At 43.0% G+C, this 14543-nt stretch overlaps 1 protein-coding gene across 1 annotated transcript; it reads left to right on the top strand.

Annotated features, from left to right (window-relative positions):
* Positions 1–8333: 8333 nt before the first annotated feature.
* LOC107046309 lies at positions 8334–13724 on the top strand. Its single transcript, XM_015268901.1, has 2 exons — positions 8334–8369; positions 13110–13724. Exons 1-2 carry the CDS (start codon positions 8334–8336, stop codon positions 13722–13724), a joined length of 651 nt encoding a protein of 216 aa, XP_015124387.1.
* Positions 13725–14543: the final 819 nt, after the last annotated feature.

The following is a 14543-nucleotide window of genomic DNA, read 5'->3' as shown; positions in this document are numbered from 1 at the left end:
GCAAATGGTGAAAAGTCAGTGTGCGCCGCGAAAAAATTATTTTTCTTACTGGCCCCTGACTTTTATGGTAGTTTTTATTTTTTTGTTATAGAAATTCAGGGATGAAAGACGGTTGATTAATGGAGAATTTAATTCTCCGTCGAACTGCCGTTTTTTCATCCCTTAATCTTAATTAGGAGGGGAGAGAAAAATTTTTAATTCGCGGGCGAATGGTGAAAAGTCAGTGTGCGCCGAGAAGAAAATTATTTTTCTCACTGGCCCATGACTTTTATCGTAGTTTGTATTTTTTTCTTACAGAGATTAAGGGATGCAACGGGAATCGATTAATGGGGAATTTAATTCTCCATCACACCGTCTGGGTTGCATTCCTTAATATTAATTAGCCAGCAAATGAATCACCTGAAAAACATTAAGAACATGTTGAGGACGAGGAGGGCATAAATTCCCCTTCGAAACTATCCCTGTGACAGCGGGACTGCTATTACTGCCGAGTTACCGAAATAGCGAACTCGGCGAGACCCCGAAATCGACCGCGTATCCCTCTCTGCCATGGGGTCGTACTAGCCTCACGCTGGGGTCGGCCAAACCTTCGGATCTGAGCCTCTACTCTAGTCTATCCTCTGTGCTTCTCCATAAGCGCTTGCAACCTCCCCTATAATCTCTACTGCCAACGCTACCGGTAACAGCCGGAAAAAAGGGAAGAAGAGAGAGAAAGAGAGAGAAACAGACATTATGTTCGTTGCCAACTTTGACGAACAAATCTAACGCTGAGAGAAAATAAAATCTCGAAATATTACATTATGATGGTTGCTATGGGGGATATTTTTATTTATTATTGATTTATCGAGAAAGTAAAAATATCTTTAGAAAACTCATAGTCAACTTATATAATGCAACTAAGGACGGATTTCGCGAGAAATTCTCGTGTTGCGAGAAAAAAAATAAAAACCATTCGGGGAGTAGTTGTGTCGTGTATATTATACGCAACAGCATCGGCCTATGACGTCACATCAGTAAAACGTCAACTTGGCCGATACGCTGTCGCGTAGATTGATACAGACAGTGAATTGAAAAACTCCGTGCCAAGAACGTTGGTCCTGCTCCTACTGATTTTTTTATTTCATGGAGAATTTTTTAGAATACTTATTCCATTGAGAACTATTTTTCTTATAGAAACCTGAATGTGCACTATCACCATTTATTCAAAATTCCTAACTTGGCTTCCTTTTTTATTTCTATGTATTTTTCCAAAACTTCCATTTCGCAGTAGGAATCAAACCAAAGTTTTTCTTGGCCCAGTTTTTTCACAAAAACATTTGTTTTTGTGTTTTTAGGCAGATTTCATTATTTTTTTCAAAATAAGCAAGGACTGTTTTTACATCCGCTGAAATTTGTTTTTTTCAATTCAATTTAACTGATTCATTTTTCATAAGATAGAACATTTTTTGAATCAACAATTGAAGGGAAATAAACAGTTCTACTCCAGATTTATTCTCCCCACCGAATTTCAAATTTTTATCATCTATTAACAATTTTTTTACTTGATTTTGTTCCTCATTCAATTTTTGCTTTAATGATTCCTATATGGATTGTATTTCGTGAACAGATGGACTGATTTCCTTATAGGAATAGTCGAACAAAATGTTCACAAAGAATTCTTTTTGAAACATCTGTTTTTGTTTTTTTTTTGTTTTTAAAAATATTAGGGAAACATTGGGTGGAACGGACTCTTCTGACTTCTTATTTCAATATTTATAACCAAGGAACAAATTTATCAATTGAGTTCAGTCTAAGCTTATTACAAAGTGGCTGACTGTACTTTAATTTTAAAAAAAAATCTATTTCATCAGCACTTTAATAAAACATCAACATTTTGGAAAGGGTTCAAAGGGTCCATTTAATCCCAAAAAAATGATATCTCTCGGACGTATTGAGATGAGAGGAGTAAACTAATATCAATCCATTGGTATTCAAATTCTCAATCAATTGGTATCAATTCAATTGCTCAATCTCCCTGTGAGAACTATAGCGCGAGATTCATTCAATTGTCAAGCGCCGAGTGACCTTGAAAGTAATCGATCCCTATAACCCACTCAACAGCATAACGCACAAACTGTATCGCTGTGAGAGGAGTAGCGGACCCCTCAATGTACTAGGGCGCCATACAAATGGCACGGGTGTGCATGCATAATAACACAAAATGGCGAAGAGTGGGGTACAATGGTTACACCCTAATATTTCAGTCTCGGTGGCACAAATTCAATGGAATTGCATGGTGTGGGAGCCCTCACTCTTTCGTTGGAGGGGTTGAATGGGTTAAACAAAAAAAATAATATCTCTTCGACCAATTGATATGGGAGGATATAACTGACATCAGTCGATTTGAAATTAACCCTATGCTTTCTCTCACGGTACCCCACTTTTCGCCGTTTCGTAGTGGTGTACGTGCGCCACTATCCTTCTCTTATCGCATAGTCGGATAAGACCCCTCACTCCTCTCACACCGAGACGGTTCGAGACGTTCGTGAAGCAAAGGGTTAAGTTCTGAATCCATTGGCATAAGTTAAATTCCTCCATTTCCTTGAAGAAGCTGAAAATGCCGTGACCAAAATCACTACAGCATGAGAACTATCTGATTCTCAGACGCGGACTTCATTAATGATCCTGAAAAAACACATATTTCTCCGGCCAATTGAGATGAAAGAAAAAAACTGACAGGAATCGATTGAATTATTTGGGAGGCTTCACTACCCAATAGGTTCATGTCAGTTTTAGTCTTTCATCTCAATTGGTGGAAGACATGATTTGTTTGTCAAGAGCGAACATTGTCAAGGCCACTCTGCGCTTGACAATCAAATAGATCTCGTGCTGTATTGACATTGGTCGCTACACTTCTGTGTTCTCCTAGGAGATGATTAATAAATTTGATTGATTAAGCATTTTGACACAAAACCTTGGAGAAAATTTATATTATACTTTTCATTCCGAAATTACCTCTCTGAGCACTCGTTACAATATGTAGGTTCAACAATTGCAACATGAAAAATTATCAGTTCCCCCGCTTTTGTTCAGCGCGTACAGAAAATCAATACATACAGTGTCTAATTTGTCATAAACTCGCTGATCCTTTTGGATTCATTTGTGGCAACGGAGAAACGAATCGAGTTACCGTACATCTTTTACCGTACAATGGACTTACCGTACCTTTTTTTGACGCAGTCGATAGATCTATCAAACCCGATAATCTGAAGACCTTGCAAATGTTGAGGTTGTATAAAGTAGATTTGATGTTCTTAAAGCGAGGTTTTGATCCTCTGCGCATTGACGCTCATCAGGTTATGTACCGCAAGCTGAAAGGGGGATTAGAACATTGGAACGAATGGAAGCAATGACGTGAACCTGAAGTAAGGAAAGATTGAAGCATACATGGCGCATTAACCGAAAGCGTAACCCTCTCAACTTCTTTCGGACTAACTCACTATTTGGGCGGCAAAGAGGGGAAGGCCAATCCTCACGGAAGACGCCTAGAGTGGTGAAAATGCCCCTCTCGAAAGAAGGTTAATATCCATTAGAATGACCTGTGTTATCGACCCGAGCGGATGGGTTCAATATAGGGATTATTCACACGCGAGTAGATAATAGAAATAATGTTCTTCATTGGGAATCAATGTTTGAATAATTAATTAACCATTTATGAAATAAATAAGAACTCGGTCTGATACTGAAGTTATCAGGCGAGTATAAAATATAAAGACGATAATTAAAGACTCGTCGAATAACTGGCCTAGAGGCAACGAATTCACGGATTTTTATTCCCTTGTAGATTCGATTGCATCATTGTTCTTCGTCGCACACCTGCGAGGCATTGGGTGACGTCTCCCGGCACGCGCAAAGGCCAGTCGTCGGGGCGCAAAGTGCTGATGCTGCACCCCAGTTGTCTACATTCGTCGAATATACGTGGATTTGATGCACGAATATTTGACATTATTTTATATTTCTTCATTTTCTGTTTTGTTTCGGATATTATGTGCCACTTTCGTGTCCTCATATTATCCGGATCAACAGAGAGATTTCATAATGTTATTTAGGGGCGTAACATTCCTCCCCGCCAAAGAAGAAAATTATTACCCTTAGGAATTTGCTATTCTAATCCTATCTCATCGACACAATACTTGAGTGACATAATTTTCAGCAATTATTTATAATTCATTACAACACATATATTCTTACCGTATTCCGACGTTCGCTGCTTCCCTCCTAGGGGCTGGCCATGGTTTCCGACACCAGCAGTAAAGGGTCAGCCCTAGGATGATCGCCGGGATTACCACCACTCCGGTGGAAATCGGTGAAGGGTGTGTGAGAATTTCTCGATAATCGAATTTCTTCTGGATTTTATTAAGGTTCTCCTTCTCAGCTGTCAGTGGCACGTGAAGCCCTTCCAGCTCCTTTATGTTGCCGACAACATTCGTCAGCTGGACGTCACTTAGATTAAATCTTCACTGTTATAACTGGGTGACGGTGACGTCATCCAATGTCAAATGCAATTTTGGGTGAACATGAGCATTGAATGTTACTTCGTGTGATTTCCTGCCTCTAAAAGTGAAGTCAGTTGCTACTATCTCACAGAAGTCCTCGACACGCAGGATTTCTGATATTATGTGCCACTTTCAGGTGACTACTACTCCCTCAGGTTCTGGTGTCACGTAAAACCATGCGTTGTCCTTTCTCATTTTTATGAGGGTGAGCCCTTGAAGCTGCAGATGTTTCACGACACATATAGCAGGCATTTTCTCAGGACTCATGTACATTTGCACCTCACATAGACTCGTATCTTTTTCTTTATGAATTGGAAGAGATTCGGTGCACAAGTATTGTCCCCGAATCGTCTTGCAGTGATTCAATTGTCTAGCGGTCATTGGCACGAACTGTTGTGTCACCCTGTGTATCACCAGAAGCTCGTTCTTCGCCTTCAGGTATGAATGATACCCGTTGGTTGTCCGCACCGGAATTTCATGCGTCAGCAAAACGTCGAACGCTCGAAAGTTGACCAGCGGGATTTCCACCAAGGTGATGATTTCAAATCCGAATGCATGTACACTGACTGTGGATAGCTCCTGCATTTGATATATTTTGCCTACTTCGAGCTCAAAGGGGAAACTTAAACCCTTCGGTAACTTCGCTGTTTAGAGAAGGGTGACTAACCCTGTCTCTGTGAAAACTCCCGTATTCAATATCGACTCCTTGGCATCGGTTAGTAGCTTCCTGATCTTCGCAGCATCCCTCATTACTCCAGTGTAGATTGCTTCTAGTATCATGAGATGTTCATCGAGGTCTACTTTATCCGTAATTATTAGCACCTCGCAATCCTTATCCCTTAAGAACTTCATTAGGATCTCCTCGTTTTTCTGAATCATCTCCTCAGTGTATCCCAATTGATAGAGAGTTCAGTTAATAATCTCCATCTGCTTGCGAGAACTATCGAACGTCCCTTCAACCCCACTCTCTAGCCGACAGTCTCTGGTTAATGATCAGTACACCCTCAGCGTCCATTGTACCGAACAATGATTTGGCAACAGACCCTCGACCGTCTACGAGACCTGGGCATTTCTTTGAGAAGTCATTGATCCCCAGCATCCTCGGGATGACATCTTTAGTCTCTGCAAAGTCTTCAGACCATTGATCAATCAACAGCTCAAAATTTTTCCCGCTTTCGTATACTCTTTTATTGCATAGCTAAAACCCTTTTACGCTTTTATTGCTTTTTATTGAGATGCTCATGGACCTGATCATCTCTCAGCATCAAAGGCCATACATCAGTTGATGCAGTTATACTCCATACCTGATTGCTCAGATACAATTTCCCGGTAGGGTCAAAAGGAATTCCAGGAGTGTAAATGAACTCTTCAATCACATGCCCCTCTCCCCGTACTTCAGTTGCCATACTCCCTAGCGTGAGCATTATGAAGGAAATTGCAAAACCCATCGATTTTCGTGTTTTTGCAAAACTACAGGTTCTTGAACTTGAGCCGAACATTAACTCCAGGTGACGTTGACGCCGACGTTGACTTAACGGCAGCCATGTCTGTCGACGTTGCAACCTTTGATATAAAAGTGTCTGTCACCCCCACTTTGTCACAGTCCTCTTCAAAATTTTGAACGAAAAGGTTATAATAAACCAAATCATCAAGATGAATCCAGGAAAGTGCCTCAAGTGTGGAATAGCCGGATATGTTTTCCGAAATTGTCCCTTTGCCAAGTGTGGAACGTCCTCGAACTGGGGTATCTGCAGGAGATCTCGTCGGGTAGGACTTCGCCCGTCATCATCCATTCCTGAAGCTCCAAAAAGATGCTTCAAGTGCGACAAGCTCGGACACCTCTCTCGTGTCTGCCTTTTGCGCTTCAGCATCCGTCCTGGAACGAGTGTCGCACCTTCATCTGGATCTCCTGCGAAGAGACTTCGCCTTGAGGGCTGCACGAAAAGATCAGCGCCCCGCTGCCGTGTTTGTCTTAGCTTCGAGCACCATCCTCTGGACTGCCCTTTGGACCACTCGAGAAGGCCCGTCAAGAGAAGTGTTTGGAATCGACTCGGAGCTCCTGTTGCTCAACCGAATCACTCCGTCAGGAAACACCCGTATCTAGAGCATTCGCTGGATGCATTCATGTATGAATACCTGGTGAGTCCGATTACCTCTTTCACTATCTTGCTACCCTGCTTCTCCTCGACATTCAAAATCTCTATTTCTTCTAATTTTCCCCTATTTTTTGGTTTTTCTAGTGAACTAGATTCCCTTATTATCCCGGGCACTTGAATCTGGAGTATAAGGAGCAGGTCAAACGATGGAAAAAGGCCAATCGAAAGGACCTTAATGCCCTTTGGGACCTCCCCGTACGCTCCGACGTCGAGACCGGTGTAGAAGATGTTTACAATCTCCGTGGTCTCTACAATCAAGCTCCAGTTCCTCAGCCATGCCATGTACCCCAATTCCTGGGAGACAGTGAGACGAGATGTCCCCACTGCAATGCTTATCGTTGGGATGATCCTTCCTGGGATGAAACTGGCATGGACGACGCTCCAATAATTCCTTTGGTGCTGTGACAGAACCTTATAATTAATGGTTTAATCGAATGAATGCATTGTAAGGTCAATCCTGTTTTTCCCATGAAAAATCCCTTATTCTTTAGATAAGAAAATTTCAGGTCTTCGAAGGGTTGATTTTTCCGAGGCGGTCCGAGGGGTCCATATAGTCATTCTTCTATAAAGGGTCGAAGCCAATTTACATGGACTCTCTGCGTGTTTTGCTTGTTCCCAGTTCGAATCGTGTAGTTGACGTCAGAGTTCCTGTCGACAATCACATAGGGACCTATCCAGGGCTGCGTCAACTTCTTTGATCTTCCGCGTCGCAAAACATCGTTTTTCAGAAGAACTTTATCTCCAACTTCGAATTCGATTTCCTCCGCATCTTTGTCATATTGAACCTTTGACTGCCCTTTTACTTTGTCAACGATCTCTTTCGCCTCCTGATGAGCTGCACGTAATCTCTCCCGAAGTTCCTGAGCGAAGTCGTCATAACAGTATGTCAAACGGGACGGCTGTTTAACGGCTGTCGGTAATTCAGCGCGTCTTCCAAAAATCAGCTCAAAAGGCGTCATTTTTGTCGTCATATGGGGAGTGGTATTATACGCAAATATCGCATATGGTAGCCACGTATCCCAATCCGTCTGATCCTCTTCAATCAATGAAGCTTCTCAAGTATTCCTAGAGTGCAATGTGACCTCTTAACGATGCCATTAGTCTGCGGATGATAAGCCGTTGTCTGGACCTTCTTAATTCTCAAAAGTTTACAGACATTTTTGAATATTTACCCCACGAAATTTGGTGCTTGATCTGTGAGCAGCTTCCGTGGTGTACCGTATTCGCAGATTATTTTCTCCGCGAACGCACATCTGATTGTGTTGGCCTCTTGATCAGGGATGGGAATAGCTTTTTTTTTTATGTCGCGCCGTGCAATAAGTCGAGTTTATCGCACGCTGCGCTTCGCGCAGCTCGCTCAAAACTCGACTTCTGCACGACTTGACATAAAATATTATAGAGCACTCGGTAATAAATTTCGTTTTCAACGAATGTGTGTACAGACCTCGCCTTCGGCTCGGCCTATAAACTACACATTCGTTGAAAACGAAATTTGTGCCCTTGTACTCTAATGTACTATTTTTTTGTATATTCCGGCCCTTTCTGCCCTCTGATTGGCTAATCGGCCCTATCCAACCCTATGCATGCGACTGTGGATTCTACACTGCACCGCATTTGCACTCCTATAGAACATAGGAGTAGCATGGGAAACCACAGAAAACCCATGCCAGTACAGACGGTAAATTATATTTTTATGAATTAACCCAAGGGGTTTTTATCCGTAATGACTGAACGATAGTTATCTGGAGGTTCGAGCAAAGGGGAATTAAGGCAGTTATTCGCCTTTTCTCCTCGCGAATGCACTTCACACCTGAGTGAGTGCCCTTTTTCGCTGCTGTCACTCTCCCGGGAGTCATCCTGGAATCACCACGAACAAATGTAAAGAGAGCATAGCCCATGGCGACCAATGCAGACGAGTGGGCTATGTTCATCCACATGGCCTTCCAGCTGCACTGGTGAATCCAATGACTGCACGAAGCGCCTTAGCCAGGGAGCGTGAGTATTTCACCTCAACCTCTGTAATCATTAGCCTGCACTCAACGAGATCACCGGGAAGCGCGGTTTATCGGATCTGAACCACGGTGTGTCGTCGTGCACCTCTCAGGATCCGCAAGATTTTAAATACAAAAATATAACCAAGAAAATTCAATTACTGTAAATTTTCCCTCAACCGTAGAACCGCAAATTAATCCCCTAAAATCCGAAATAAACCAGAAAAATAACTGAAACTAAAACACAACAAAAACTTTAATATGACTTGAACCGGAGATTTTATTTTTTACTCGTTTTTAACCCCTCACGTACGGGGCCTTTCTGATACCAAGTCTACCACACGCTCAATACTCTTCGCATCCCACATTTTCTGATGAATGAAAAATTATAAATAAAATATATAATTGAAGCTACAGTATTTACCTTCCCAATGGTATTAGCCCGATTATATTATCGGCCATAGTTTCGGAAATATTCAATTTTGAAAAGAGCCGTGCGTTTTTGCATGGGTCGGTATGACATACCGAGCCCGTACGTGAGGGGTTAATGTGTATCGACATGTGAATTTAATTATTTATTGAAATTGAACGTTGTTTTTCCCGCGAGGCCCTTCCTGATGTTATTGGAGGCCGGTTTCTGCGAGCTGGAGCTAAAAGGGGTGTTGCATCGCCCTTCGGTAGAGGTGCTAACATTTTGGGGTAAAGAAATCGCAACTCTCTCTCTCGGAAAAGATCAAAATAGTTTGACACTTACCTGCTCACTCTTACGATTTACTTAATTCTACGACGAAGTTGTGTACAGGTGGCGGAATTCTCGAAAATTTCGTCACAGAACTAATCAAACACTTGACACGTAACAGTCGATCATATTATTAGGTGTGTGAATATGACTCCGCCCTTTTTTGTTCAAATAAAAAAAAAACATTTGCTTGTTTAGAAAATTAAAGAAAAGTTTATTGAAAGTATGCTCCATCTACAGCTACAACTTTCGCCCATCTTTCAGATGATTTACGTATTCCTTGCCTGGAGACATCCTAGTCTTTTGAGCTGATCCAATTATCAAGACAAATTTTGATACTTTCGTATAAAGTGAAACGTTCTCCCGTAAGATCTGACTGCAGTGTTCGGAATAAGTGGTATTACGAAGGAGTTATTTCTGGCGAATATGGCGGGTGGAGTAGTACTTCCCAGTCCTGTCCATCTAATATCTTTTCACAACTTGGGCGGTATGCGGTTTGGCATTGTCATGTTGAAGAATTAATTTACAGTGCCTATTCACCCATTCTGGTCGTTTTTCTTCTATGGCTCGCTTCAAACGCATTAATGTCGTCGGTAAACTTCTCCATTAATAGTTTGAGAGGGTTCGAGCAACTCATAATATATAACACCTCTTTGATCCCACCAAATGCAGAGCATAACCTTGGCACTGTGAATATTTGTTTTTGGCTGGGATGGGCCGGGTTCACCTGGCTTCACATAAGCTTTTTGGCGTTTAGGATTCTCATAATATACCCATTTTTTATCTTCTGTGTCTATTCGATATAAAAATCCTTTTCTTTGCTGTCTTTGAAGTAGCATTTCACAAATTGTTTTTCGACGTTCCATGTCTCTTTCTTTCAATTCATATGGAACACAGTTAGCAACTTTTTGCACCATTCCCATTGCTTTTAAACGCTTTGCAACAGTTGGTCTTTCAACATTTGATGCTGCAGCGAATTCTAATTGAGTTTGGCAAGAATCATCTGCCAATAATGCCTCCAATTCAGCATCTTCAAATTTTGTTGGTGGTTTTCCACGTTCTCTGCCCTCAGTGCCAAAATCATTATTTTGGCACTGACGAAACCATTGCTTGCAAGTTTTATTAGATGGAGCATGCTCACGGTAAAGCTCCACAAGCAAACGATGAGTTTTCGCTACACTTTTCTTTGCAATATAATAGTGTAATAACACTTCCCGCAAATGATGTTTACTTGGAACGAAAACCGTCATTGTCACGGAGGTAAAAACACTTGTTGCTTACATTTCAACCAAATGTCACGTAGTGCGTTTGACAGCTGACATAAAGTACTATCGAATACAAGTATTGCTATTGATTAGTGCACGTAAGCAATACTAAAAACGACATCTGTTGGGAAAGGGCGGAGTCATATTCACACACCTAATACAATGATGTGCTCAGTCAATTGGTCTAAACCAATCGCACGCTTGCTACACAACGATGTATCTTCTTATTGCGCCGACCAATAGAATTTCTGATGCGTCCCAACAAAAATGTGGCGATCCACGGGTTCTAATTTTGCCGCGCAAGTCTGTTCATGGACATTCATCCATGGACAGCGCTTGCGCGGGCGTTCGGCAGTTGCCGTATTCTCTCGCCGTTACGAGCGAGATGCGCTTGCGCCATTCATTCGTCGCACATCGCTTTTGGTGAGTTGTTCCCATGAGGGACTTAACGTTGTAACGCTCGCCCTCCCAGTCACGCCATTTACACCGAGTAATAAATCCAGTTCAGTTAATGAGGGTTTAACAATTATTTAATTCACCCAAATTATAACCCCTCATGTAGTGACCGCGATCGTTGTTTTTTTAGTGGATTAATGGTTGTTTAGTGCCTTGAAAAGTGTCAAACGGGTTTATAAAGTCTCTGGTTTTATTCCCGGCCGCGTGGTTTCGTTAACCTCGTAATTAATTTCGATAATTCACGTGGTTTTTTACGGTTGTGATTAATCCGGGGGTTTTTAATACCTTTTTAGGGGGCTTCAGCTGTTCGTAACAGTGAGTGGGAGTGTGGTTAGGACACATTTTTGTGCATTTTTGGGCCTTTTTCGTTGTCGGCGTCGTGGCGTCAAGTCTTTTTCTGGGTTGTGTGAAATCCGTAGCGTTTTTTCACGCGCAGTAGCAGCAACAGGGAGGCAACGCTGGAGCGGAGGCTGATGGTGACCAGTTGCAGGCTGCTTTGGGTCGAATTACAGCTCGCATTCCGACGTTCTGGCCTGATCAGCCTGAACTTTGGTTTCATCAACTGGAGGCGCAGTTTGCCCTGTCCAGGATTACTACCGAAGTAACCAACTTTCGTTGAGTTGTGGGGAAGCTTGAAGGTAAGTATGCTGCTGAGGTTTGTAAGGATATTTTCCCGGGTTGTTCACCCAGGAAAAATCCAAACTACTTTTTATGCCGTCTCTATCGCTCAATAATCGGGCGCCAGCCGAACCTTCACGGGAGGTTCGACGAAAACCTGCCTCTGCGGCAAACTCGGCCACTCAGAGGACTTCTGTGGCCGGGCAAAGTGTTGCCCAGCTAGCATCAGTGTGACACGGTAGAGTGGGCGAGGTCCACCCGGAGTATCCTATGCCAAACGTCACCAGCCACTATTTCAGGCTGGCAATTAAGCCTCACGGCCTAATCGTCCATGCAAATTGAATTTACACTCGTCCTGGAGGGTTTTTCACTCTCTCAGTAGGCTGTCTCCTCCCGAGTATTTCGACTCGGGAGTGTTTCAGAATTAATTGCGAATCAGCCGGGACTCCTCAGAGCCTGGGACGCCGAGAGGTTGATCCGACCAAAGTGGAACACTGGATAACACTGTGAAGTGTCACTTCACGACCACCCACACTCTCGGCCACCAGTTACCGCTTCGGTCATCGCATGTCACCGTCTCCGGGTACTCGAATGTCGACACATGGTCGGATCGACAGGAGGACGATCTCTACTCCAGACCCACGGGCCCATGCGCTCGTCATTTGTTTCGCTGAGCCGGATAATGCCGGAAACAACAAAGTCGTCACTAAGAGTTCCGAAATAACTCTTTTTTCCGTTTGTGGGGGATGCAGGAGCATCCCCCTACGTTCGCTACTATCAGTTATGTACCTGGCTGCGCTGAGCTATTCGCCCACCATTCCCGTGGCCATCTTTCAAGCCAACACTACAGTATATCCCGGAGAAATCCTTTCGACTTCCCCGCTCGAGCGTTTGCGTTCGACTAACTCGGAATCTTACTAGGGCCTTGCCTCCTAGTCAGGATATCTCGGCGACGAGAGGTCATTCCGTTACCCTATCCGCACCAATCAACCCGACGGGATCACGGAGGTACCAGTCCTTTCACCTGGCCGTTGGTCCCTAGTCTACTCCGACATAGCCTATAGAATCGCCCAGTTGGACAGCCTGTATGTCGGCCCCTTTTCCCCTAACACATGCTGGGCGAATTCTAAAATAGCGATAGTCTAGTAACGTCCTTTACACTTCCAGGGGTCGCGGTTCCACCCAAAACCGCTGAGCCTTCAGCCTGTCATCGGTCTGTGGCTCTTCTCATCCAGTCGCGGCTCTTTCAGCCATCTCTAGATGTCGCTTAATGTCTCTCTTTAACAATTTCAGAGTTTACCTCTCTTTTTAAGGGGATTTCAACCCGTAACGAGAAAATCTCGTTACAGGTTTCAGACATTATTGTTAATCATCCAGCTGTTAATCCTTATACAGCCATTCGTGCTGCTCTGGTTTCAAGAGTTTCGCAGTCTCGACAGGTTCGGTTGCATCAACTGCTTGCTGGTGAGGAGCTCGGTGACAGACGTCCTTCGCAGGTCTTTCGACATCTTAGACAATACGATCTTACAATTTCAGAAGATGTCGTTAAGACTGTGTGGTTGGACCATCCTCGAGAGGTTGTTAGGGCGGCTGTCGTCACTCAGTTGAATTTGCCAATGGAGCAGCTAGGTCAAATAGCTGATAGCATCCATGAAGTCGTTGGTGGTGTTCGTTTGGCGGAGGTTTTGAAGCAAGCACCTGAAGCTCCTGTCCCACCAGCGTTGGCTAGTCGTATTGAGGAGTTGTCGTATCAGGTTGCTGCACTGTCGTCTCGTTTCGGTCAGCAGTTTGGCGGTCAGGGTTCTCGTTCTCGTTCCCGGTCTCGTTCGCGTAGTCGAGGTTCTGGATCTGGTGGCAGCGACAATAACAATGGTCGTTTATGTTGGTATCACAACAGATTTAGGGAGAAAGCAGCTAAGTTCTTTGATCCCTGTTTTACGTCCCCACTTCTCGTCGGCAGTTAAAATTGAGGCGTAAAACAAAAATAAAAGCCGGTTAGTAGGATAATATAAACAAATCTAAATATGTTGATTTGCAGCCAACATAAAATAATAAAATATTAACCTAAACGTTCAAGAGAGTAAAAAACGGGATTTTACTTACAGGTTCATCGCCAATGACAGGGTTAAATACCTGAAAACAATAAAATATAGCAATAATAAATTAATAAAAGACCTGTCGTGGGTGACGGCCAAAAATGAATATTGAAAAGAATTATTAGAATCAGAGTTATTACTATACCATGTTATCCATTATAATATGTTATCCACGGAAACATATTACCCACCATCAGCTGCAGCCGGTTATCCACTGCCGGGTTACCGATTGTTGTGCCCACGGTCGAGTTACCGACTGCTACACGCGATACCCACAGAAGGATGACCGACGGCAACGATGAGTATCCTCCCTGGTACAATCATCTATGAATTGAAAACAAAATTGTACGCAATAGAAATATTAATAATATTATAATAATACAAATAATTGGTAATATTGTAAGACAATGTCAGTACAAAATCTCCAAGAAATAATATAATACTAAGTTGTCACCACACGTGCCTGTTATGCCCCAAAAAGATGTATACAAATTCTCACTTTGATCCGGATAATATGATGACACGAAAGTGGCACGTATTATTCGAAACAAAACGTTGAGAAATGAATTAAGAAATAAAACACACATCGTAATATTCGTGCGTTAAATCCACGATATTCCGATGTGAGTGAGTAACCGGAGTGCAGCGTCAGCGGATTCCGCTCCGGCTACTGGCCTACTGTACGTT

This window comes from Diachasma alloeum, unplaced genomic scaffold (assembly GCF_001412515.2).
Source record: "Diachasma alloeum isolate Michigan unplaced genomic scaffold, Dall2.0 Dall_scaffold_01296, whole genome shotgun sequence".
NCBI classification, from domain to species: domain Eukaryota; kingdom Metazoa; phylum Arthropoda; class Insecta; order Hymenoptera; family Braconidae; genus Diachasma; species Diachasma alloeum.
This window is presented reverse-complemented; position numbering and strand designations above follow the sequence as displayed.

Bases quoted from the DNA above. Each gene is read 5' to 3' on its own strand.
- LOC107046309 (XM_015268901.1), top strand. From the start codon at position 8,334: ATGGGAAACCACAGAAAACCCATGCCAGTACAGACG. The intron at 8,370-13,109 runs GTAAATTATATT...ATCTCGTTACAG, and splicing joins AACCCATGCCAGTACAGACG to GTTTCAGACATTATTGTTAA.